Here is a 27,701-nt window from a genome sequence, read left to right as displayed (position 1 = left end):
ATTTTTCTGTAATCTGTTTTATTCTTTTCCTTTAATACCATCTCTCCTTCGTTTAATCTCTCTCTCTCTCCCTCTCTTTTTTCTTACTATTAACCTCCCCCCTTCCACAAAAAATGTAATATCCGTTGGTGTAGAGTATAATCAGGTCGTCAAAATGCAAAATTCCACATTTGTCTACATAGGAGCATGAAACCTGTTCACTTAGGTTCTCTAATATACTGGATCTGATGGTGTGATTTTCTTCAAGATCACTCGATGTTTTGAGGATGTTTCTCCCCTTTTCCCAAAATCGGGCAGACTTTCTCAGGCTCGTAGTTTTTGATAGGTTATTAAACTTAATGCATTTTACATATTTTGAATTAGCAACAAAATTCAGTTCTTTCGATGTATCTATTGTTATCAAGGCTCTTTTTCTCAGAGTTTCGGTTACTAGTGATCAAGCTGGTGAAGTATGAGCAGGTACACCCACAGAAGGAGGTTTAGAAAAATGAAGCCCCCCTCTCCCCAAAATGCTTTTATTGCAGATGATCATCCTAAACAACTACTTCAGAAAGGCTTGAGGTTTTACGGATTGTGATTGTCTAATTTTTGACAAATTAAATAGTTGAAAGAATTGCAAATGTTTATTTTGTCATAAGCTAGTGAAGTATGAGCAGGTACGACCACGAAAGGGGGCTTAGGAAAATGAAGAACCCCTCCCCCCGCCTCGCCACAGTACCTGTGTTACAGATCATCGTTCCTATAACTGTTATAGAGAAATTTGATATTCTTACTTCTTTTGACTTTTGAAAAAATAAATGGCTAAAGAATTACAAATCAGTCTTAACTTCCTTCACAAACTCAAAAGTAGTCCCAGTGCAGTTCGTGTAATTGTAGAAAAAAAGGTAAATAATACGGCATTAGACTTCACAGTCCCTACCGGCGGTGCTGATCTCCGTTTCTTGGCCCTTCAGCCAGGAAGTGCAATAGGGGGTTGGGGCCCAACCATCCTGTGCTTTTGCACACCTTTCCTATTTACCTCCCTCAGATTTCTCCAGGTACCCATTTAGAGCTGGGTCGACTCTGGCTGAGCCTACAGAGTCACGCCACTGACGCCCGTCCCAAACTAAATAATTGGGTAAACTAGGATAATTGGGTAAACTAGGATTCGAACCCTCGTCCTCTCAGACAAAGGAACCTGAATCCAGCGCACCAATCCAATCGACCAGGACGGCTCATCTAATTGTGTCACAGGTAAACTTTAGTAAGACCAAAGAATTTTTTAAAAGCTAAACAAGGTCCTTTTCCCAATGTTTAAAAATGGCAAACATGTTCCCATGACAACTAACTTGAAAAAAATTAATAAAGTATCGAGTTGCAGAATTGGTTAAGAAAGTGTTGATTTATGCTAGTTGCTCAACATTTTGTTTTTTTCATCTGTTAACCCGTTTTATTTTGAATATAGAGAAATTTAACTTCGGCCAACCGTCTAGGGCTAGACGGATAGCAGGTCATCCTCGTCTGGGGTGGGAGGATGTCATGAAGAAAAATTTAAAGGAAATGGAAACTTCCTGCGAGGGTGTAAAGAGGGATGCTTTGAGTAGATTGGGAGGGGGAGGAGCGTGCGTAGCTGTGTTGGCCTCAGGTGGCTTGGTGCTACGGTGAGTTGTTACTAGTAGTAGTAGTAGTACTATTTTTGTATGGACTTTTCTCCTATGATGGTCTTTGTCTTTGGAAGCAAGTCAAGAATCAACCGTGACAAGACTGCAATCATCATGAAACGTCCGTTGACAAAAAGTCAACGACATCTAGCGATGAAGCGTGTAATAAAATAGAATTGAACGTGCTGATTTTGGTGGTAACTGTGGCAGAACCTCAGTCAATACTTTTTCGAAAGAATTGAAGAAATGTTCGAAATTTATAGAATCATTTTGTTTTTTTATGAATAGCTTTTTTTCGGAGTATGATTTACATTTTGTAAAAACTGTTGCTATATTCTAAAGTCTTATATGTAAGAAAATTTGTTTATGGGTTTTCGCTTATGATGAACTTGCAAAGCAGCATACATTATCCCAAACCACGCTACTCAGTGCAAGAGCAACAGATAGACAACTGAACAAACATTGATTCACGTATTAAATATGTTAAAGAGAATGGGATTTGACGTATCAGTTGTTTTCTTGGAAGGAGTTGTTAGGAATTCCAAGAATAGTCTATTTCGTGGTTGCTATTTCAAGTCATTCTCGGTGGGAGGGGAGGTATTCTGAGGAATTTCCCCCTTCTCTAATTATTATGGATGGACTTCAAAAACTGAGTGAAGGCCGTATATGGGAGGGTAAGAGGTTTGAACCCCCTCGGTAAATTTTGTCCAAATCATAAAAACATATTTTTAACGTATTTTGGAAATTTTGTTTTGTACTCCCCCTTCCTCGCAAAAAATCCCCCCGGGAACAAAAATCCTGGCTATGGCCTTGATCAAAGCTCGGACCACAAAGGCCGATTGCCTCCAACCTTCTGTGTATACGAATATAACCTCATGTATTTTTTCTTTTTCTATGAACTGAGGAAAAAGCTTTGTATAAAATTCAAACTTTGCTACAAGCATGGTAGGCCCAAGATGGTCTTATTTAACGTACTTATTTCGCAAATAACATTATGTAATAATAATGTAAACTATTACATATCACACGATGCTCTGTATGTTATATAGTATTATATACATCTAAATATTTATTAAAATATATGTTACATAAGTTTAATACAATGCTTTAAATATCGTTATATAAATGCATCATAAATATTTTTATTCTGTAAAGTTACTTTGCTTATAAGGAAAATTTTCATCTAACGTACTTATTTCTGACAACTTATGTTTGCTGAAATATTACTAAAAACAAAATGTGTTTTTTTTAAATAAAACAGGTGGCTGTGGTCTTTGTCGGTTCTTTGTCTTTGTCGGTTCTTTGTCTTTGCAAAATGGTGAATTAATCATATCGATAAATTTATTTGTTTACTGAGATCATCATTTTCGGATGAGATCATAGCTTTGCTATTGTATAGAAAACTGGGAAAATATGCTGGATATATGTTTTTCAGCTCTTATTTTTAAAAAGTAAGTTCTAAACCATTATTGCATTATGAGTGGTATATGCAATTAATTTTTTATGTGAGCTTCTTATCGCTTCAAATATTAATTTGTTTAATCCATCAACACAAGAGAAAAAAAAAATTGCTTTTCGCAAGTTTTTTGGTAGAAAACTTCGTTAATTTCATTATTGTATGTCTATCGTATTCTCGTAACCAAATTGCATTATTCCGTAAGGGCAAGATAAATAGTACCCCCTTTTTGAATCAATTATTTCTTAGACCATTCCCCCTTTCCATTTACCGTTCAAGCGAAAATAACGGTTGAACTTTTTAATAAGACAAAAAATAATCGTTTTTGCCTGTATTTTCACCCGTTATTAATATGTTCTCTTTTTGAATTATGTGCTCCTGTGTTAAATTTGAAGCAAATAGAAACAACGAAGTTAAATTACACCTGGTTGGTTCTAGTGTCTGAAATTTTAAGCCAATAAAAAGAAAAGAAATTTTCTGAGTCACAATATGCTTTACAGGTTGTCCCTCTATTTCCCTGTTTATCAAAAGTGGCATCTGGTACCGTATCATTAGGGTTGCCAAATTTTTGCCAAAAAAAAAACGTTATTTCCGTTTTTACTGGTATTTCCACCCGTTATTAATATGTTTTCTTTTTGAATTATGTGTTCCTATGTTAAATTTGAAGCAAATAAAAACAACGAGGTTAAATTGTACCTGGTTGGTTCTACTGTCTGAAATTTTAAGCCAATAAAAAGAAAGGAAATTTTCTGAACCACAATATGCTTTACAACTAGTGCGTCTGTTTCCCTGTTTATCAGAAGTAGCATCTGGTACAATATCGTTAGGGCTGGCAAATATTTTGGGACCAAATTGTCAAAATGACTGAAAAGGGGACACTTCTGATTTCCCTCCTTAAAACTAGTGGTTTGACTTAAAACTAGTGGTTTGACTCACATTCAAGAACTCTAGTTCTAGCTGGTTGCTTACGTTTTCTTTTCAACAATCCAGTTCTATGTTTCATCAAGCTAAATTTTTGGACATGGTTGTCATTTTAGTAGAGGGAGCAAATTAAGTGAGCATTTTTTTTGAAACGAAAAAGAAAATTACTCATTAACAAGAAATTCTAAACCAGAAAAGTGCCAATGCAGTTTTTACAAGAGTAAACAAGAGGGTTTGATTTGAAACAAAGAGCAAAAAGTTTTTCATTTTTCAAAATGTGATTTTTTTAGACCATGAAGTGCCCTAGTATAATCCAAGGTGAAAAAGTGTCAAAAAAGTACTAAAAGTGTCCTTTTGGCAACCAAACTTGTTATTGAGCGCTGAAATGGAACCTTATTTTTTAACTTGAATCTGAGCCTTTAAATGGTACCTTATCGCTAAGCCTAAAATTATTCTTAAATAATTTCTCTGAAAAATTACCAATAGGAATTTGTGAAAATCTTTGTCCAAGTAATTCAAAAGACGTTATACGAATTTTCATCAAACTAAAATTTATCAAACTGGGAATACTGAATCGATTGGTTCAAGGCCATTTTCAAGTATTTCATATAACTCCTATTGAATTTAGTAAATATAAAATTAAATATACATGTAATTAATTATCTGTAGTATATCTAATGAATGATATTTCATTATAACTAATTAGCAAAATTAAATAGTAATTAAATAGTAAAATTAAGTTATAATTAATATAATTAGTTATAAATAATTAATTAGTAAAACAGCAAAAACAATAAATTAATAGTATAAAAAATAATAATTTAATTATAAATGTCTCGATAAAATAGAAATTAATATTTTTGGTTAATTAATTGGCGAACGTAAATAATTACGTATATAATTTATGAATATTTTTCTAGCTCTATACAAGGGCTGAACGACTAAGTGCTGATGATGCATGGTATTGTCCCACGTGTAACAGAAAACAAGAAGGAGTCAAAACACTGGGTCTCTGGTCTTTACCTGACATACTTGTCGTACATTTGAAAAGGTTTCGTCAGGTAAATATTTTTTTTCTGGTTGAATGTATCTCATCAACTTATTTTTTTTATAATTCACATGAAGTCATCGTAACTTCGTGAAATACACGTAACTTTCTACGTTTAGAAAGTTATTGTGTTTCAAGAACATAGTACCTTTTATATTTAGCCTTCTAATTTTTAAATCTACATTTCACATTAACAGTGACCGTATAATCTTTCGTACTAGCCTAACTTGCCTTCTGTCTAAAGAACTTATACTTTCTTGTGAGGATTCGGAAACCGATTGACCTGATGGTAAAAGTACTCTGGATAATATTCACTTCAGTTGCTTGTTGTACAATATCATATTATTGTTTTTATATAAGTGATTGGATGGGTATTATGAACACTTTATTTATAATTGGCAAGTATCCACAGGACTCATCCAATCACTTACATAAAAACAACTAGTATGAATAAAAACAATATTAAGTAAGGTTATTTTGAAGAATCTGAATATATCTTATCAGTAAGGGAAACGCCCAAGTGGTCGGAGCCAAAGCACAAGCATATCAAGAAGAATAAGAATTTCTGAGGGTGTATTCCAGGTTGCAAACCGTAGTAAATTTACTTTATCTGCAGAAGTTACTTTAAGTTATCATCTACTGGGAACGTGTGTGAATTAACTACTTGCATGTTAAGTTCATAAGGGTATTATCTTCATGAGTTTCAATGGTATTCGTTACTCTTTCATTGTAATTCAGTCTTCAATATGTCTCAAACTGATGGTAATTTTAATGATGATAATGATGTACAGTTACTTCACCAAAGATGCCCATTAACTATCTTTAGTGAAAGTTACTAAAAAAGTAAATTGAAGTTGCTTGTCTGTCGCTACAGCGTCAGCTGGAATGAAAAAGTTCGTTTTTATAAATTTTTTTACAGCAATTAAATATAGCAATTAAAACTACTCGAGAAAATAACAAACTTGAGTTGAAACAACTACAGGGAACTTTCAGGTGAAGTTTAATTTAAGATTATTAAAAATAGTGATGGTAGAATCTTCCACACTGTATAGCCTAAGTCTTTATGTTATATAATCTTATGGAGTAAATTTTGTCCGTAACCTAGGCAGTACTTAGTAGACTTATACTCTCCATAGAATTATACTATTCTACTAAGCCTTTCTTGTCTGATCAGAGCTTGGATCCTCATTTGTATCAGATTAACGACGCTTCTTGACTACTAAGGTCCCTGCGTCGGCCCTGAAGTGCATTGCTGCAGCATGATTCGATCTCTGGGTCTCGTATTACCAAGCTAAGGTCAAATCCACTGCGCCACCACAAGACTTTGGATCCTCATTTCCGTTCCATGATTTTGATAATTTTAAACGATGATTCTGATGGTTATATCGATTTTACGTTTCTTAATTGTGAAAGGACTTGTTAGAAGGAAAAGTTATACTTAACTTAACGTAACTATTTAGCACGGAAAAATACATACGTAATGCCGAAGCCGCTACAAGATGATATCAAAGATAACTACATAGCCTGATTATGAGGACGCTACTGCATTCTATATCCCCATTCTATATATCTATAGGCAAAAGCATTTGCTTATAAATAAATAGATGGCGAGTATAGACACTACGGTTTATGTTTTGTCTACCTCAAATATAAATTACAGCATCTTTTTGCAGTTACAATGACCCGTTTCTCCTGTTTTTGTTTATTTTATTGCTTCAATTTTCTAAAATAAATTGATATGTATTTCAATAAATTGAATGACAAACGAAGAAGAAAAAAAAAGAACAAAGACAAAACAGACAAAAACAAATTTGATCATCATAGTAGCAACAAAATGTAATTCCTGGCCGAACAAATCATAAATCTTTAAGATAAACTGAAAAACTTCCCCTAGAAAGCATTTCACTTGTTATTATTATTATTATTATTATTGTCAGATTAACGACGCTTCTTGACTACTAAGGTCCCTGCGTCGGCCCTGCAGTGCGTTGCTGCAGCATGATTCGATCTCTGGGTCCCGTATTACCAAGCTAAGGTCAAATCCACTGCGCCACCACAGGACAGCATTTCACTTGTCATCAGAGCTTCCACAATTTTTGAATAGTTTGCCAATGATGATCATCGTGATTTTAAATGATGATTTCAACAATTTTAACGTTAGTTTGTTGTGATAGGACTTAGTGATTAACTTTATACTAGACGTAACGTAATTACTTAGCATAGAAAATCACGTACGTAGTGTGAAAGCCGCTTCCAAATGACGTTAAAGATAATTACATAACTTAGGACACAACTGCCATCTGTACGAAAAGACCCATAAGTAGATGGTGTGAACACCGCCGTTTGTGTTTCAGTTAGCTCACCAATCGCATTAAATTTTATACAATTACAGTGGTCTATTTTCTATGTTTTTTTTTTTTACTTATTATTATTATTATTTAAATTAAACTAATTTACATATAGATAATTTGAATAAAAAACAAAGAAGAAGAAAAAATGAAAAAATAAAAGAACAACAAAAGATTGTAATAATGATACAAAACAATTTCGATACTAAATCCCCAAGTTTTAACTATTTTGCTTTTAAGACAAGGAGATACGAGTATAAAGTGTTTCGGAAAAGACATAAACTTTTTGTAAACAGAGAAGGACAAATACTAAAGAAGTTGTTAATGTCAGTGAGTAAGAAATAAGAAACAAAGCAGAAGTTTTCTCAAGCCGTACTGAGTATATAAAATCTATATGAAAATATATAGAAATATTTTATATAAATATAAAATTTCATATTTTAAAATTATAAAAAAATAACATAAAAGCTTTTATCCATATTATGAAAACATAAAAAGTAATTAATTTAATTTAAATTTAAAATACACAATGCCTTTGTCTTGGAAGAAGATTTTTGCCTCGCCCAAATTTGTGCAAAAACTTTCCAAAAACACATAAATAATGGTCAAATTGTTAACTATAAAACTGGGTATTTGTTATATATGTATTTGGTTGAGGGTGGAGGTTGTCTTGCAAAACTAACATTTTAACTTGTAATGCCTTAAGAAATCCAAATAATTTTGAGCGCCCTTCCCCCTCCTGATAGTGAAATCTATGAGGGTTTAATCGAAAAAAAGTTAAATGAACAAAAATAAAACAGATGTGTTCATTGTTTCAGATGTAACAGTTAAGAGAAATTCTTATTCCTCCATATAAATAATACGCAAAACCCACTTCGTTCTTTACTTAGCTTGCCATCTACGTTTTCAAGGAATGATGTCATTTGAAGTTATATGTAAATGGGATATTTTTCTTTTTTGTTAAAAAATAATTAGGATCGATTCTCTACCTTTCTAGCCAAGTTTTCGTTCTTTACTTAGCTTGCCATCTGTGGTTTTTAAGGAATGATGTCATTTGGAGTTATATGGAAATGGGACCTTTCTAGCCAAGTGAAGGAAAGATAAGAATATACTACCGTCGCATGTAAATTTCCAATTTTGAAGCAATTGTTCATGAAAAATAGAACACGTCCAGAAAATAAGTAGTTTTCTGTATAGACCAAGGCTGTATGCAATCCTAGTAAGGGAGGGGGGCTGAGGCCCAATTAGAATAGTAATTGTTTTTGGTAATACGGTAGTGGGTCTTAGGGTCTCTTACTCTTCTTTAGTTTCGAATCACTGCTTGTTTCCAACAACACATGTTTCCATTGTCAAACAAAAACACAAACACAAACAAAACAAAACAAAAAACAAAAACAAAGTAAAAAAACAAAACAAAGTAAATTAGCTTTTTCATTCTTGCCTTTTCATCTTTTTCATCTGATAGTTTATTTCAATGATGAATCTAAGAAAGTTAGCCCAAGTGGCCGAAAAAAAAACGGGCGTGATTATTAATGGCCTTTCCAACCCGCTATGATTACGGCCATGGCTAAGTTCAAGGCTTCTTGAGGTAAATCAAAACCCTCGATACTTCCAAAACTTGAATTAGTTTAGTCCTTGAGCTGTCCTAGCCGAGTGATTAGCACGCTAGACTTGAAATCGTATGTCCATGAGAACAGGAGTTCGAGTCCTGGCGTCGCTGGTTAGTCTTGGGGTCAGTGGTGTGACTCTGTAAGCTAAGCAAGAGTTCATCCAGCACTAAAATAGTGCTTAGAAAAATCTGGGGAAGGTAAACAGGAAGGTTGTGAGAAAACACAGGATGGCTGGCCCCAACCCCTCTTGCACTTCCTCGCTGAAAGGCCTTGAAACAGAGACCAGTACCGTCGGTAAGGACTACTGTCAAATCTAATGCCATATTCTTTAACTTTCTTTATCTTGTGTTAGCAAAAAAACGTTGTGTACTCTCTTTTCAGTATTTGAGATCTACTTTTGTTTCACATGTGACTTTTCTTTTAGAATGCCAATCAAAGGACAATGACGAAGTTGTCAACTGTTGTTGATTTCCCGATACATGCATTGGATATGTCATCTCACGTATCTCCACGCTCCCCATCCTCATTGGCCAGCAGTGCTGAGGGTGAGCCAAGCAGCCATTGGCTACGTTCAAGTAAGCTAAATTTTGTTGGCCGAAGCCTCATAGTAGTTAAAAACGAATCATCCATTCTCCGAGCCAAAAGAGCCATAAGGAAAAATCGGTCTAAAGGCTGAAAGAACCGAAAAACTAGGATAAAGGGCTGCGATTACTCGTAATGAGAAAGCCCCATTTAGTAATAGGGAAAAAAGTGTATTGCATTCTGGGAGCCGAAAGACGGAAGTAAAAGAACGAATATTAAATTATAAAATGTAAATAGTATAATAAGATGTATAAAAATAAAAAATGCATAAAAATAAAATAATATAAAAAATTGTAGACAACATAAATAAGTTATATGTAAGAAAATATATACAAATAAAAATCCAGAAAAATAAGGTAATATAAAAAAATGTAGATAACATAAATAAATTATATATAAAAAAATATATAAAAATAGAAAATGCTTGAAAATAAAATTATATACAAAATTGTAGATAACATAAATAAATTATATATAAGAAAAAATATATAATAAAAAATGCATAAAAATAACATATTATAAAAAAATGTAGATAACATAAATGAATTATATATATATAAAAATATATATATATATATATATAATGTATAAAAATAATATAATATAAAAAATTGTATATAACATAAACAAATTATATATCATGAAAAGAGAAATCACCAATGCTACAGCACAAACACAAAAAAAAAAAAAAAAAAAAAAAAAAAAAAAAAAAAAAAAAAAAAAAAAAAAAAAAAAAAAAAAAAAAAAAAAAAAAGACAGAAGGAGAAAAGGAAGACTGTTTTCCTAAATTAGTGATTAATATAGACCAGCACTTGAATGAGGCCTTAACCCTACTCATCCATACAATCACATAGGTCAAACAGCATAGCCACACACAATCAACCATAAAGAATAATCCATGGACAGGCAGTCATGTCGTCAATAAGTATAAGTCGTCATTTACCAAACAATAGAAAAAATAATATAGACAAATAATTCAGAGGCAACACCCAACATAAGGGCTCATCAGGAGAATACACTGTACATCAGGAGAATACATATATATATATATATATATATATATAAAAAACAAGTCAAACAATGGTTTCTGATGCGGTTCTTTATCTGGGGTTACCTTATTTTGCTTCAACTCAGGATTCGAAGTCAATACAAATTTTAAATATTCAAGAAATAATCAGAAAGGCATTTGGCTCAGTAATACGACTTTGTGATATCAATCGTCGTAATATTTTAGGTTCCCTTTTTAATGCAGTTGCCCTCCCCAATGTTCTCTTTCCTGTCCTTCTTTTTTGAAATTTTAAAATTTGCGATTTATCTTCAATTCACCTTTGCTATTTTAGATATTGTTAATTTTTATTATATTTTCCTATTTGTTTTAGTAACACTGAAATAGTTTTGAGATTTAAAATTAAAGAGCCGTGTGAATTAGCTAAAATTAAGAGGCTTCATTTTATCGTAAGTCTAAAATTTTCCCTTTACGCATAAGCTTTTCCCTTTTTCCTAGAATTTAAATAATGTTTGATATTTTGTTGTTGTTTTTTTCTTATGTATTTTATTCAGTTATGTTATTAAGCCTATTTTAAATTAATGTTTGGTTTCTTTTGTTGATATCTTTCTTTTACGTGTTTTATGCTATATCCTTCTTGACTTCTCCTCAATTTTGAGCTAAATAAATAAATAAACCAAAAATCGAAAATTGGGCTATGTACGAGAATAATACTGCTGCGGTTAAGGTAGGAAACGAGGTTAGCAACTGGTTTTGTATTAAATCAGGAGTTAAGCAGGAATGTGTTCCATACCCCTTTATATGAATCATATTGATGGACTTCGTCTTAAGGAGCACAGGAAAGGCAATTGGAGACCACGGAATCAAATGGGGAGGAAAAACGCTCCTGGACTTAGATTATGCTGATGATATAAACATATTAGATGAAAGTGTGAGCAAAATGAAAGAATTTTTAAAGGCTTCGCTAGTTCAGGGTGCTAAAATAGGCTTGAAAATTAATGTTAAGAAGACAGTCACTAAGGCTAGGAATAAGTAAAGAGGAAAAGGTGACATTGGGTAACGAAAAGATTGATCAGGTTGGGAGCTTCACTTACCTTGGTAGTATTATTAGTGAAGATGGTGGGAGCAGTGAAGATGTTAATGCAGAATAGCTAAGGCTCCGGGTGTTTTTTCACAGTAAAAAAAAAGTTTGGAATAATAGAAAAATAAGTCTGCAAACCAAGATTAGAATATTGGAAGCTACAGTGATGACAGTGGTCAAATATGGCTCTGAAGCATGGGCGCTCCGAAAAGCAGATGAAAATTTACTAGATGTTTTCTAGAGAAATTGCCTACGAATTGTTCTGGGTACCCGGCTGACTGACCGTATTTCAAACAGTAGGTTGTACGAAAAATGTGGTTCAATCCCGCTTTCTAGGGCTATAATGAAAGAAAGGTTGAGATGGCTAGGCCACGTTCTGCGGATGAAGGATGACAAATTGCCGAAGATTGTCCTTTTTGGCCAACCGTCTGGGGCTACACGGAAAGCAGGTTGTCTTTGTCCGGGTTGGGAGGATGTCATAAATAAAGATTTAAAGGAAATGCGAACTTCCTGGGAGGGTGTAAAGAGGGAGGCTTGAATAGATTAGGTTGAAGGCGTAGCTGTGTCGGCCTCGGGCGGCTTGGTGCTGCAGTGAGTTATTATTATTATTATTAGTAGTAGTAGTAGTAGTAGTAGTATATATGTATATATATATATATATATATATATATATATATATATATATATATATATATATATATATATATATATACTATATATATATATATATATATATATATATATATATATATATATATATATATATATATATATATATATATATATATATATATATATATATATATATATATATATATATATATATATATATATATATATATATATATATGACAAAAAAAGCACTTATCCTCAGCCGAAAGCTGATAAGTGTTTACACTATGTGATGCATATGATACGGTCAGGTACATGGAGAGAAAGAGGGATTCCAACACAGTAAGTTGAAACGGGGGAGAGGCTCTTAACTATTGAATGTAACTAATCATTTTCTGAATAGTAGTTCTTGTGTTTCATATTTTCGAAAATTTGTGCACAATACAAAGAGCATAACTAACCGAAAAGTGAAAACAGGCAGCTACTTCTGAGAGCCGAAAGACTAAAAACCTACAAAAGAGCAACCTAAAATCAAACGAATTGTTAATAGAGCATACTGTGAACCTACCTGAGTCCAAGAAAATAAAATGAAATAAATCAAACATATTACATTTGTAATTTCATTTCTATATAGGTTCTCAATTTGACCTTAGTTAATCTTTCTTGGGTTGTTTAAAGACTTAGCAAACTCATATTTACGGCTAATTTTACTTTTTCCGGGAGGCTTAAGAATTTGTATGAATTAAAAGTTAAACAATCGTATCCAATATTCCAATAATTGTAATATTTAAGTAAAATTTGGATAATTATGTCTTGATTTTTGGTATTTATTTTTTCTCCAAAGGGGGGGAGAGGGATGTTTAGTCTTCATCTTTGAAATCATATGTTCTTTTAGTCTTCCCTTGAAGCAGAACTAGCACACAAGGGGTCGTGGAGGTGGTATTCCTCTTCTCTGAGATTGATTTAAAGGACTCACTCCTTGGTAAAGTGACGGAGTGTAATACACTTTTTAGGCTCTATCCTCCTGCACTAAACTCTCTTTGCTGCAAAATTTGGAGCTGTCCGAAAGACAAAAAAGAGAAGTGGGACGTCTTCCGAAATTGACTTAAAGGATCCTCTCCCTGAAAAACTACTGCCTTAAAAAACTATATTTTGAGTTTTGCCCTCGTGTATTAGGGGAATCTTCCCATCTCCCCAATGAGTTGATTTGCCAAAATCTATGAATTGTTGATTAGTTGGTGCCAATAACGGATTTGCCATCGTCAATGCAAGGTTCAAGAATAAGATTGTTTGGCAGAAAAATCTCTTATTCCCCTTACTATTCCCTTTACTCGTGGCTGTAAATCCTTGGACTGCAGTCAATTAATTTCAGGGTATGTTAGGTATTTCAGGGTATGCATTATAGATTTCACACGGAAAAAAAAGAGAAAAAAAAGTGTAAAAAGCGTTTGGATTTTTCGATTGTTATTAGCGAACATTTGTTCGCCAATAACGTTAATTCTGACGTCAAAACTCCAACTTTTGCTGTGTTGTTATTTTCGAAAAGAAGAAATAACAAATTTTTGAAAACTACGACGTTCCAACAAATTTTTCATTTGCAAGGACAGATTTTGAAAAAAAAATGAAATTCGAAAATTTTGATTATTTTAAGATCCAGATGAAATATGAGAATGAGGATTAGACCAAAAGATTGGACTTTTTTTTAAATAGGGGTGAAGAGTGAGAAGCAAAAAGTACCAGTTAAAGGTTTTTAAATTTTCTACAGCCTTGTTAACCCTTTTATCTTTGACTCCAATTTTCCAGTTCTGCATTCCAGCATATTTTTCTCTTTCAGTTCAGTCGCTTAATGAACTATTTTTTCTTAATTCTATTAATTTTTTTTCTTTTTAGATTGGTCTCGTTTATCTAAGCGTGGCTCATCGCGGGAAAGACGTCGCCCTCAACCTATCGTGTTTCAGCCAGCTATCAAGGACCAGGATATATATGATCTCTATGCTGTTTGCAATCATCATGGCACCGACCTCCAGGTGAATATAACCCTCCCTTCTTCTCCCCTTCCCCCCGTGTTTTAAGATATCCATAAAGAAAAGCGTCGTTGAACATTCAAGTAAGCTGATCGATATTCTGCAGTACTACATACTAGAGAAGAATATCTTCAAACGAGGGTGGGGGGGGGGGGAATATTGAAGGCTCATCTGTTAACAGTCTAAAGAAACCTCCTTTAAAAACAGAAAAATATAGCAATACAATTTCTTTCTTATTTTGACCTCCTATCATCCCCATGGGAAACAGGCTTTAGTCCCCCCCCCCCTTTACTGATGCCAACTTATAAAAAACTGAAAAATCAGTGAAGGGATTTTTTTCTGAGGACGTCTGTATTCCTGGGAGTATAGGGGCCAAATAATGGGGGGGTATAGGACTCAATCAATGAGTACTTGTATTGATCCATACTTTGAAGTCATGCTATAAATTAGCAAAGGATGATGAACACTATTTATACAGTCAAATGAGGATGGTGCAGAAAGGGAATGACTTCAGACGAAAATTTCTTACAATTCATTGGAAAAATAGCTTCAAATGTTCAGGCGTTTGGGAATGAAAGGGAATGACTTCAGACTAAATGACTTCAGACGAAAGGGAATGACTTCAGACGGAAATGAGAATGACTCTGAAAGAAATGGCTTCAGAAAGGGAATAACTTCAGACTAAATGACTTCAGACGAAAGGGAATGACTTCAGACGGAAATGAGAATGACTCTGAAAGAAATGGCTTCAGAAAGGGAATAACTTCAGACTAAATGACTTCAGACGAAAGGGAATGACTTCAGACGGAAATGAGAATGACTCTGAAAGAAATGGCTTCAGAAAGGGAATAACTTCAGACTAAATGACTTCAGACGAAAGGGAATGACTTCAGACGGGAATGGGAATGACTTCAAAAGAAATGATTTCAGAAAGGGTATGAATTCAGACAAAAGGGAATGAACAAACGGGAATGGGAATGACTCCGAAATATATGACTTCAGAAAGGAAATAAGTTCAGACTAAATGACTTCAGACGAAAGGGAATGAGTTCAAATGGGAATGGGAATGACTCTGAAAGGGAATGACTTCAGACGAAAAATCCTTACAGTCCATTGGAAAAATTGCTTCGAACATTCAGGCGAAAGCACCATGAAATCCCCACGCAAACATTTCTTCAAGACTTTCAAGACGAAGCTCCTTTAGTTCTTTGCAAAAATCCTTCAAACTTTCATAGCGGAACTCCTTCAGGCAAAATTTTTTTTAGCCATTCTGACGAAAATGTCTTCAAACTGTCTCCAAAAATGTTCCTTCAAAGCTTCAGGCCAAAGTTTCTTCAAATATTCAGAATGAAACTCCTTCAAATCATACAGGTAAAATTCTCGTGATCAATCAGGATGAAAATCCTTCAAACTCCCTGCAAAGAAAGTCCTTCCAAGCTTCAGGCCAAAACTTCTTCCATCCTTTGGGGTGAAATTCTACCAAAAACTTTGCGAAAATTCCTTCAAGTCTTTAGGCTAATTTTCTTGCAGCTATTCAGACTGAAATTCCTTCAGACTCCCTGCAAAAACACTTTTGCAAAGCTTCAGGCAGAAATTTCTTGAAACTTTCAGAATGAATCTCCTTCAAACCTTATAGCCAAAATTGTTGCAATCCTCTAGATTGAAAATCCTTCGAACTCCCCGCAGAAAAAGAATCCTTCAAAGCTTTAGGCCAGATTTTTTTTCTTTCTTCGGAACAAAATTTCGTAAAAATTCCTTCTGAACTTAAGGTCGAAATCCTTGCAGTCATCCAGACTGTCTTTTCCTCAAACTACCTCCAAAAATATTCTTTCAAAGCTTCAGTCTAAAATTTCTTGGAATCTTCAGAATTAAACTACCCCAAACCTCAAAGCTAAAATTCTTGAAGTAATCTTAGGCTGAAGATCCTTCAAACCCTGGGCACAGAAATAATCCTTCAAATCTTTAGGCCAAAGCTTCTTCCATCCTTCAGGACGAAATTCTCGCAAAACCCTTTTAAAAAATTATTTCAAACCTTTAGGCTAAAATTCTTGCAGCCATTCAGACTGAAATTCCATCAAACTCCCTCCAAAGATATTTTTTCTAAGCTTCAGGTGAAAATTTCTTGAAACCTTGAGAGCGAAACTCCTTCAAAACTTGAAGGCAAAATTCTTGCAGTCTTCTAGGCCTAAAATCCTTCAAACTCCGTGAAAAAGAATAATCCCTCACAGCTTTAGGCCAAAAATTCTTTTATTCTTTGTGACGAAATTCTCTCCGAAAATTTCGAAAATTCCTTTAAACCTTTAGGCCAAAATTGTTGCAGCCATTCAGACCGACTTTCTTTCAAACTCCCTGCAAAATAATTCCCCCAAAGATTCAGGTCAAAATTTCTTGAAATCGTTAGAACGAAACTCCGTCAAACTTTTCAGCCGAAATTCTTGCAATCCTTAAAGCTGAAAATCCTTCAAACTCCTTGCAAAAAAAGAATTCTTCAGAGCTTCAGGCCAAAGCTTCTTTCATCCTTCGGGACAAAAATCTCTCAAAAACCTTGCGAAAATTACTCCAAACCTTTGGGCCGAAATTCTTGCAGCCACTCAGACTGAAATTCTCTCAAGTTCTTCAAAATTATTCCTCCCAAGATTCAGGCCAAAATTTCTTGAAACTTTTAGAACGAAACTCCTTTAAACCTTAGAGCCAAATTCGTGCAATCCTTCAGACTGAAAATCCTTCAAACTCCCCGCAAAAAAAAAGAATCCTTCAAAGCTTCAGGCCAAAATATCTTCTATCCTTCTGGACAAAATTTTCATCAAAAAAAGAGAGAATGAAAAGACAAGACAAGCAATGTAGGCAAAAGTTACTGGCAAAGTTAAATAAAAGTGTTTTAAGTCGCATCAGGAATTCTTCTCATGGCGAAACCACTCAAAAAAATAAAACAGGAAAGGAAAAAATAACGATTATCTACCATGTACAACTTCCAACAACCTCGACCATCCATGTGGAGTCATATTTACCATCTTCTGTCCGAGCTTGGCCTTGCGGTACGATTATAAATTTTGCTTGTGAAAGTTCATGCCGAGGCCACGTCTACTTCTCACTAAAATTGTCTGAAGCATTAGCTACTTTTGAAAAAAACTATGAATGTCATAGCTGTGAACGAAGTCTCAGATTATATGTCTTATTTATATGGTGTATTGTATTAAGTAAAACGGTTCAAAATAGGGATGAAACCTTTTAATTGACAGTGAACAGATATAAAATTATTTAACTGGATTTTTCGAACACATATACAGTGTTCATCATCAGCAGTAAAACTCAGTTATTTTGAACTGTTTTACTTTCGTCATGGAAAGGCAGTGGGGTCTTCGAAGTTATCTACGGTGTATTGTATTGTCTTGTATGTCCTGTTTCTGTCTTGTAAATTGTATCATATGGTGTTTAACCGTTATATGGTGTTTTATAACCGTTATATCATATGGTGTTTTGATTTGGTGTTTATGGTGTTTTTGGTGTTTATTTGGTGCATATGGTGTTTAATTATATTGTAACCGAAAAGATACGATGTGAATTGAACGACCACCCTAAAAAATAAAAAGTTGTCCGAGGGAGTAGTGAATAAACCAAACAGGTCACATTTCTCCTTCAGCACCTTGAACCTTACAAATAGATGATCATATTAACAGATTATAATAATATTCCGAGAATTTAATCCTCTCCCTTTCCCCCACCCAAAAATAAATTACAAAAAGAAAGATAGAATTGAAAAGCGTTGAAAAATAAGAATCTTTTATTTAAGGGTGGTCATTATACAGCCAGTTGTCGCAACCCAGTCAACGGAGAATGGTATTCATTTGATGACACCCACGTTACCCAAGTTCATGAGAAAGATTTGATTACATCTTCAGCCTATCTTCTTTTCTACCAAAGACGAACGTTGGCTTCAAATACTCCTAATTATAGCCATTGGTCCTTGAAGCTACCAGAATTGAGAAGACCTCTATCCAGAAGGTCATCAGTGTAAGTATAAAATATTGAATGAAAGCAGAATTTAGTGCTTGTTCTAATTAAATAATTTGTTAGGCTACACAGCCTTTCCATTTATAAATAAAATAAAATGAAAACATATATAAATAAGGGGTAAAAGTTTGAATGAAAGTACCAAGGACAGTGTGACTGAATTCTGATTTTAATTGGTTATGCTAAATAGGAAATCACACAACTGCATAGTATCTTAAGGGAAAGTTGGAATCCAATGCAGGAATCGTTTAATGCAGTTTTAGGTGGTAGAGGTAAAAAAAAAAAAAAAATGTGAAAAATAGTGCAAGGAGGAATAGATTTTTCTTTGAGGGTGTTTTTTTCTTTGGGAATGAACAGGTTACAATTGTTGAAATTTTGAGAGACAAAAAGCGATGTCATACTTAAATAATTAGTTTTGATTATTTTAAAACAATAAAGCTTCGTGTTCCCTATGAGGCATGTGATTTTGCGACAAATTTTTACCTTCAATTCCCATTGTAGGGACATGATACTTGTATCATTGGATTTTTAATTTCAAATCTCTCGATTAATTGGCGAGAATTGTGGTATTTCTTAGACTTTTTCACAGAAAAAAATCTGAATTTGCTTAGAAAATGGAGAATTTTCTTGCATTCGTATGTTTTTTGTATCCTTTCAAAGTATTTTCCTGTCTTAAAAAAAAAGAAACAAATTTAAAAATTTAATTCGAGAAATGGATGAGGCCAAATTTCAGCTATCGGATGATTGTGAAGTTGTCATTTCACGTTTAAGTTGTCGTTTCATATTTAATTGTCGTGAAATTGTCGTTTCACGTTTAAATTGTCGTTTAACGTTTAAACCGTAGGACTTCAGAAAAAGGAGATAATGAAAGGTTGCGATAGAAATATAAACCTCTTGACCGTCCACATAAGGCTATTTCACTATCAAAAGCGTCACCCTTTATTTGTATATTTTCATTTTATTTGTGTATTCTATTTTAGCTGTACGCTTCTGTTGGGGTGAACGCTTATAATTTTTTTTATTTTTTTTTTTTTTTTTTTTTTTTTTTTTTTTTTTTTTTTTTTGTGTGTGTGTAAAGTTGGTCACGTTGTCAGTGTTATTAGGAAAAGGTGGAGAAAACAAAGAAGTGACAGAAAAGATAATCTGAATCATTACTCTTCATAATTTTATCGCTCATATAATTTTAGCCTACTAAGCTGAAGTTTGTGACTAATGGCTTAATTATTTTTTTTTAGTTAACTTTTAGTCCAGCCATTTTTGTTGGCTGCTCTTAAATATGAAATTCTAGTCTCGGTAACGAAATAACTGCTATTTTTAATTTAAAAAAGAGTAGATTAGGGGCATTTAAATTATTTTTCTCCAAAAATTCTGATATTTACCTAAAATAGGTAAATTATGCCGGTAGTTACACGGTTATTTACACCGCTTCTGATCAAGGACAAGTTGGAAAACATGAAAGAAGTTCATAAAAACGTGCTTTTCAATTCGTACCCCCTGATGCTTCATAATCTTAACACTCATAATTTCAGTCAAGTCAGTTCAATTTTTTGACTAAAAAGACTGTTAGTTTCTCATCAAGCTGTTTTTGTTGGATTTTTAAAATATCGACTGATAGTTTCAGCAGCTATAATTATTGCTACTCTTAATAGACAAAAGACTGAGTTACAGGGCGGATAAACCTGCTGAAACCTTTGCCTTTGTTTTAGGAAATGTTTTCTGTTTTAAAGGATAAATAAGGATAAAGATCTTCCAGAGCTCGAATTCAACGTTCGGATCGATCCTCGAATTGACATTTCAATTGCTGATCCTCGATCGCCATTTCAATCCTCGGATTGATCCTCGAATTGACATTTCAATTGTTTTTTTTTAAGGGACAAGTAGCAATCCCTTGCCCCACCTTACCGCCGTGGTGGGCAATCCCTGTATCCCGAATTACCAACTAGAGCGTCGATCCTGTTTCACAGTATAAATATATAGGCTACTAGTAGCGAAATCTTTTTCCAAACATGACACATTTCATAGCGCGTAATTAGGCTCTAAGTATATACTTCAGAGTCATAGTTTCAGTTGCTACTTTGTTTTCCATCGGAAACATTTGTCAATGCGCGTGCGCGAAGGCAGGATAATGAATCTTGTGTGGTTTTATATCTGTATAAAAAATGTTCAATGAAGAGTGTAGGATTTTTCGCTACTGTATATTACTTTACTGTGATCCTGTTCGCTTCAACAGGGTTTTTTTTTTAAATAGTTTAGCAATATTTAGGTTTAAAGAGACATGGACCTAATGATGCTGAAATAAATATTTTGAAACTATTCATCAAAATTTAAAGTTTTTAGTAAGGATTTGTAACTGTTTTAATTCTCCCGAGATTTTATCTCGTAGACTAGGATATAGACTATAGACAGAATATTCTATGGGCTACTAGTTTGATTTTAGTGAATTTAAAAAGCTTGAGTTAAAACAGAAATAAAGGTATTCGATATTCGAATGGCTTTGTGGCAAACACTTATATTATTTGTCACCGAAGAATCGTAATTCTTTAAGTTAAGGTCCAATTTGAAAAACTTTTAAAAAGTTAAAATTCTATTACAGTAACGGATTATATATACTGAAATTTCCTTTTATTTGATGGAAAAGTTTGGTTTTAAAATCGGAGCGATTTCCTTTAGAGACATTTCCTTTCGCCAGAAAATAGTGCCAAAAACCGGTTAAATAGGGTTATTTATTTGTGGGTTTTAATAAGCAACGGGCGGGGCTTCAATGCCAAGGAACTGATTAGTACTTAATTGGGAAAATTGTAGTAATTTTTTTTGTTTGATGTGTATTTTTTCTTTCACAAAAAAATTCAAGAATATTAAATACCGACATTATTGTTTAGTACAAAAAAAAATTTGTTTGTTTATCCTTGTGTTTTGTTTGATTTGTGCTTTTGGTTTTTTTTTGTACAAAAATTTTTATTGGAAAGAAAATTACTTAGAGTTTGATTGCGAAAATGATTTTTTTTTTTTTTATGTTTGCTGTATTCTCCCGTTCTTACGCTGGAAAAAAAATCCCGCCTTTCCTTTCAACAGAGATTTAAAACAGTTCCTAAATTATTTGGTATCTGGCTGGGGAAATTTGTCTCTAGTTTTTTTTGTTTGTATCCTCACGTTTTGTTTGATGCATATTTTTATTGCCAAAGGACTGTTTCGCTATATCCTTATGCCCTAAAAGAATATTTAGTATTCTTCTAAAAGAATATAAATTTGCTTAGCATTCTAAGTGTATGATGGCTAAAATGGGTTTTGGATTTTTTTTTCTCTATTTGTTTATATATAGCGAGAATAAGCTTATGAAATTACAAAATCAACTGGTCAATTAGCTGTTTTTGTACTAAAATCTAAAAAAATGACTAATAAATTTATATTTAAATATTTGATTTATTATTTAGATTTTTTGGTATAATAAGAACTGAAATTGAATAACTTCGGTTCTGGGTGGCTGCTTCCTTCAAATGTTTTCGGCGAGAAGATTAAAAAAAAGTTTTGGATTAAAAAATAATCTAAGAAAAATAGAAAAAATTAAATTACGTCATTTTTGCTTAATGTAGCAAATGTTGCGGAATTTCTTACATTTTATTGCGAAAATAAATTTTGGACCGTTGTATTTATCTTGATTTTCATCAATATTATTATAGATCAAGAGGGAGCAAGTCCTCCACTGATTCTTGCACAAGCCGGCGAAACTCAATATCGAATAAGAAGATACTTGCATCTCAAGAGCATCTGGCCGACATTAACGGAGACTGGGTAAGCAGATAAACTCATCCTCTTTGATTAGGAGGAGTAAAGAGGGAACCAAAACCTTTCTGTTTCATATTTTTCCAAATTTGTTCCTACGTCTGGCATTCCTGTTATTTCATACTAGTGGCGCGCGATGATAACACTAACGGTGCACGATGATAAAGGATGTTGATTGTTGGAGGGGGAGGGAAATAGTGAATGGGGTCAGATACAGAAAAGGTGTTTGTGGTCTTTATGCTATTAGGTAACAAATAACGCAAATTTTCCCATTTAGTACAATTTTCTCCATTTAGAGGGAAAGGCTTGGAATGCCCTCCTCAACAAGATACTTAACGAGACCTATGCTCGTTCGTATGTTCATACGGCCAAAAGAAATGCCCGTTCATATGGCCTCCTCAACAAGACATATGCCCTTTCATATGTTCATACAGCCAAAATAAATGCCCGTTCTTACGGCCTCCTCAACAAGACATATGCCCGTTCTTATGTTCATACGGCTAAGAGAAATGGCCGTTCATACGGCCTCCTCAACAAGACATATGCCCGTTCATATGTTCATACGGCCAAAAGAAATGCCTGTTCATACGGCCTGCTCAACAAGACATATGCCCGTTCATATGGCCTCCTCAACAAGACATATGCCCGTTCATATGTTCATACGACCAAAAGAAATGCCCATTCATATGGCCTCCTCAACAAGATATATACTCGTTCATATGTTCATACGGCCAAAAGAAATGCCCTTCATACGGCCTCCTCAACAAGACATATGTCCGTTCATACGACCAAAAGAAATGCTTATTCATATGGCCTCCTCAACAAGACATATGCCCGTTCATATGTTCATACGGCCAAAAGAAATGCCTGTTCGTACGGCCTGCTCAGCGAGACATATGCCCGTTCATACGACCAAAAGAAATACTTATTCATATGGCCTCCTCAACAAGACATTTGCCCGTTCATATGTTCATACGGCCAAAAGAAATGCCCGTTCATTCGGCCTCCTCAGCAAGACATATGCCCGTTCATATGTTCATATGGCCAAAAGAAACTGGATGAAAGCACAATAATCTCATAAGCCCTTGAGGCATCAAACAGCTGAAGGCGTGGCCTTTCTTCGAAGGTTTAGTTGTCATTGGGAACACACACATTGTCAATGTTTGAATTTCTACCGGACGAAAAAAATTAATTTCGCTTCTTTTTTCCGGTTCAAAGTGACAATCCTGAAAAAAATATGGTAGCCCCTTAAAAACTTCATACTTTTGAAACAACTAGAAGAAAACTCTTAAGATATTGTAGTTTTAGAAGGTGACTAGAAATAAGACGGTTCCTGGTGAGGGGAAATGTTTGTTTACATGTACTCGGCGCTTAAAGAGAAAATTTTTATTTTGTTCTCATATTTTGCTTTCCCGTTGAAAAACTTTCTGGATCGGAAAACGAAAAGTCCAGTTTGTGTTGTATTATTAAAGGTAATAGCCGTTTGTGAATGTTTTCCTTTCATTTCATTTTTATATTCCATATCTTTTCGAAAAAAACAATTGGAATTAAATAATGAAAAGTGAAATTAAGTTTAGTTGCATATTATTTTGTTTAGTTACTTCATTTTCCAAACTAGTTCTTAAAATACGTTTAAGTCAGGAAGACATATTTCTCTATGGGCATGTAAATCCACCCCCTCTGTGTATACATCCTCGTTTTTCAGTTATCTTTGCGTTTTCGTCCAGTTTGTTTCGACCCTATGAATATATGAACGGGCGACTAAGTTTCTTACTGGGGGAGGGCATTCCAAGCCTGTACTGTATACAAAAATATACGTTGTTTGTTTAATAGCATAAAAGACCGCAAATTACTTTTCCATATTTGACCCCCTCCCTGCCTTCCCTCTCACGATAAAACTTTGCTTTTATCTTTGCTATATTTAACTTTAAAACTTTGCTATATTTGCACGAGAAAACACAGGGAGCATCGGGTGGTTTGCCCTAACCGCGCATTGCACCCCAGGCTAAAGGCTGTACCTGCGCAACACAGACCTTTGGTCAGAATGCAAAGAAGTTTTTTTTTATTTATAATTGTAAGTAACAGAGCTCGCCAAATGCTATCCAGTCGTTGCACCAGCAACTTTTTAAAATATTAAAAAAATAATAATTTAAAAAGTAAGTAAATCTCAATATTTTATTAAATATATTTTGCGCACGAAGTAAGTCCTCGTCCACATCAGTCCAAGTGTAATTTTAAAGTTATTAAACACCTACAAATTTTCTTAAAAAACCAAACTATGTTTACAATACTTATAATGATTTTTTGTAATGATTTTTTAGTAATGTAACTGGGAGTACCGTATTCAGGGGAGGGGATTACCCCGTCTTAGCTCCTCTCCCCCTTCACCACAAATATGTTTCCAATTCGCAAACTGGTCGTAAAAATACAAGTAAGAAAAAATATTATTTAAGAATGGTATACAAAGTCCACGAAGGGTTTAACTCTCTTTCTTCATTCTTTTGGTATTCTCCCCCCCCCCTTCGGAAAAGAAAATCGTACATTTGGTCTTTGTTGTCAATAATTGGTGATATAAATACAAATTGGAAATAAATGTAATTAATTCGTCAAGAAAATACAAATCTCTTCACCTCTAAGACGAATGCATGCGAATTCCATGGGAACCTGGTGAGAGGGTCAAATAAGTGTTTAAAACCTCGCATTTTGAATTAAAATGGAATAGTTGTGAGCATCAAGTCATGGGTAATTGTAGAAAAGGCCAAGACTGATAGTCCAATGGAGTAAGAAGCAAACCTGGCATTAATGCCCCCCCCCCCCCTTATTATGATTGTATAATAAGGAAGAAGTGTAGCATTTGTAAATCTTGGGGAACGCCACCATTTTCGGGCAAAAAAAAACTTGGTTTCTTAACCTCAACCCCCTCCCCCTAAAAATACTCTTATCATGGCACTTGGTGGGGGGGTCTTCTGGTTCGTTATTTCACCCAAATATATATATTTGTACGATTTTCCTTGTATTTATTAACATTTACCTGTTTCTTTTTTTTTACAAATACGTGGCTTTCGTTTGGGATCTTTGATATTTCATTGCACCGTTAGTATCCTATTCAGTCTGATACATGGATGTTGGCTTCAAATATTGTGCATCACTTTTTGAGACAGTACTGCCCTTTGAACCCTGAAGAATTTCCTTTTTTCCAACTGAGTGAACTTCTCAGCAAAATCCAAAGATAATTAACTTCTCGACAAATTCTGCAGGACAATTTCACAAGTGAAACTAATTGAATGCTGGATCATGTATTTCACAATTTCGTATATATAGTCCGCTTTTTAGATGTTCACTGAACGAGAACTAAAACTGAACTGAATATGTCGTTTCCTGTTTTCCACTCATCCTGATGTATATAGAATGGTTTTATTTAATAATGTATATATACGTTTTCGTTGCGGCAAAGAAGCCTGTGATATTAGCATTCCTCAGGATTTTCGTAATATATATTCAGCCTAACACACTTGTATGAAGTTACGGCTAACTGCCGCTGAAATAGTAATTTCAGTAATTTGAATATATTACTAGTCATTATTTTTAACAGTAAAAGAAAGCCTCCCTTTCAAAAAAAGGGAGGCAAATGCTTTCTTATGGCATTAATGACTGAATTATATGAATGACAGTAAAGGTGTCCGAAATCGGATAGGAGAAGGTACATACGGATGATTTTTTCGAGAAAGGGATGGTTAGGGGTATTGCTACATGGGGGTTTTCTAGGGCTTAGGTCTGGAGCCCCCCCCCCGTATACGTTTCTGAGGAGGAGATAATATTTTCGGCCAAAGCCGAGTTTGAAGGACTCTCCCAGGAAAATTTATCCTTATTAAATTGCACCTTACTCTCCCACTCTATCCTCCCCGAAGGAGGGATAAGCAAACCTAGAAATAGCTGGAAAGTGAAGTAGGACGGGATAGGGTTTTATTCTAAGTTTGGCTCGAAGGACTCCTTCAGGAAAACGTTGACTTAAAAGTTTGTTGGTGTATCAGCTCCTTTTCCTTCTATCCCGAAAGGATAATTTGATTTCCCCATGCAAATTCGACTCAGTATTTCATTAATAAAATAGATTTAGATCTCTAATATATCTCAAATAGATAAATAGATTTTTTTAGAATAGAAAAAATGAAAGAATAATACAGAATCGAATAAAAATAGAATAGATAAATCAAATAGATAAAATAGATAAATAAATCTCTTTTAATTTTTCTCTTTTTTCAGGGCACGCCAGAACTTCCAAGAAGAGTTTTTGCTTAATTCCTGACATATCTTCCGTTTTATTTGGCTGATACAAGTGATAAGTTGCGTTTATGGTTAAATTGTATAAACTTATGACAGTATAATTTCTATAAAAACAAAAGTCTTTGTTCTACGATCATAGTTGGCTTAAAGAAGTTATTTTCGTTTTCGAATTAGCTTAGGTAGTTGAAACTTCAACTTCAGGAATTATCATGTAGAAAATATTATCGGAACAAATGAACTTGTTAATGCTGAATGGTAAATTTTTCAGGAAAGATCGAGTATTTCGGTTTACAGTTTTGATTTAGTAGATTTCTTTTTTTTTTTCTTTTTTTTTTCATGGAGCAATACTTTGCTCCTAGCCGAGTAGACTGGTGCGCTGGATTTAGGATCCTCTGTCCGAGAGGGTGAGGGTTCGAATCCTAGTGTATTCAAACATTTAGTTGGGACGGGGGTCAGTGGCGTGATTCTGTAAGCTCAGCCAGAGTCAACCCAGCTCTAAATGGGTACCTGGAGAAATCTGGGCAAGGTAAACAGGAAGGGTGTGCGAAAACACAGGATGGTTGTTCCCCAACCCCCCATTGCCTTTCCTGGCTGAAGGGCCAAGAGTGGAGATCAGCGCCATTGGTAGGGATTAAAGTCCCTTTTTTTAGGCCTTAAATTTCAGTTTATTTCGACGTTTGATAAGGGGCTAGTATCCGTAGTTTTTGCACTAAGTTTACGCCACTGGTAGTATTGATAAAAATGACATTATATTTAAAAGTTGTGTATAATTCTTGATTGGAGGCATACAGGGCGGATTTTGCTTATCCTCAACCCAGAGCCTACAGTGTGAAAGCTAAAGTGGAGTTTTGTAATCAATGTCAGATAGGCTTTCTGAAGTCGTTCAGCCAAGCTTTAATTTCTTGGAGGCATGTTTCTGCTATTGGAAAGCTTTGTTTTAGCAGACAAGCTAGCAGGTAACGAAAATGCAGCTTTTCCCAAAAAATGGATTTTATTTTAAGTTTTGTTTTTTGTTTATTACCTAAGGCACTAGATGTAGCAATTTCTTTTAAAATTAGCCCTTACACAGCTTTCCATGACGTTCCAGTACCCCGCTAGCTGTGGAAAAAAGCAGAAATATGATATTTCACACGCAGATTTTGCTAGGCTGCAGTACCTTTCCTTGTTTTTCAAGCCAATGGATTTTTCTCGTTCAAGCCAAGGGACTGTAAGTTAGCAGGAAGTAGTAAAGAACGAACTACGTTATCACCCCACACATTTTTTAAAGTATACCATCATCTTGTATTTGAAAATCTAATTTT

The 27,701-nt window shown here is 34.2% G+C and overlaps 1 protein-coding gene across 1 annotated transcript in view; it reads left to right on the top strand.

Annotated features, from left to right (window-relative positions):
* The window catches only part of LOC136040415 (ubiquitin carboxyl-terminal hydrolase 43-like), a 92,435-nt gene extending 65,917 nt beyond the window's left edge, over positions 1-26,518 (top strand). The window contains exons 9-14 of the mRNA XM_065724689.1: positions 4,938-5,078; positions 9,448-9,598; positions 14,195-14,331; positions 18,119-18,339; positions 22,017-22,128; positions 26,380-26,518. Of these exons, the coding sequence (XP_065580761.1) occupies positions 4,938-5,078; positions 9,448-9,598; positions 14,195-14,331; positions 18,119-18,339; positions 22,017-22,128; positions 26,380-26,415 (798 nt within the window). The 3' untranslated portion in view covers positions 26,416-26,518. The remainder of the gene's footprint in view (positions 1-4,937; positions 5,079-9,447; positions 9,599-14,194; positions 14,332-18,118; positions 18,340-22,016; positions 22,129-26,379) is intronic.
* The last annotated feature ends 1,183 nt before the right edge of the window (positions 26,519-27,701 follow it).

The sequence above is a fragment of the Artemia franciscana genome, chromosome 20 (genome assembly GCF_032884065.1).
Source record: "Artemia franciscana chromosome 20, ASM3288406v1, whole genome shotgun sequence".
In the NCBI taxonomy this organism is placed as follows: Eukaryota; Metazoa; Arthropoda; class Branchiopoda; order Anostraca; family Artemiidae; genus Artemia; species Artemia franciscana.
The sequence above is the reverse complement of the archived record's forward strand: the minus strand, read 5'-3'. Positions and strand labels throughout refer to the sequence as shown.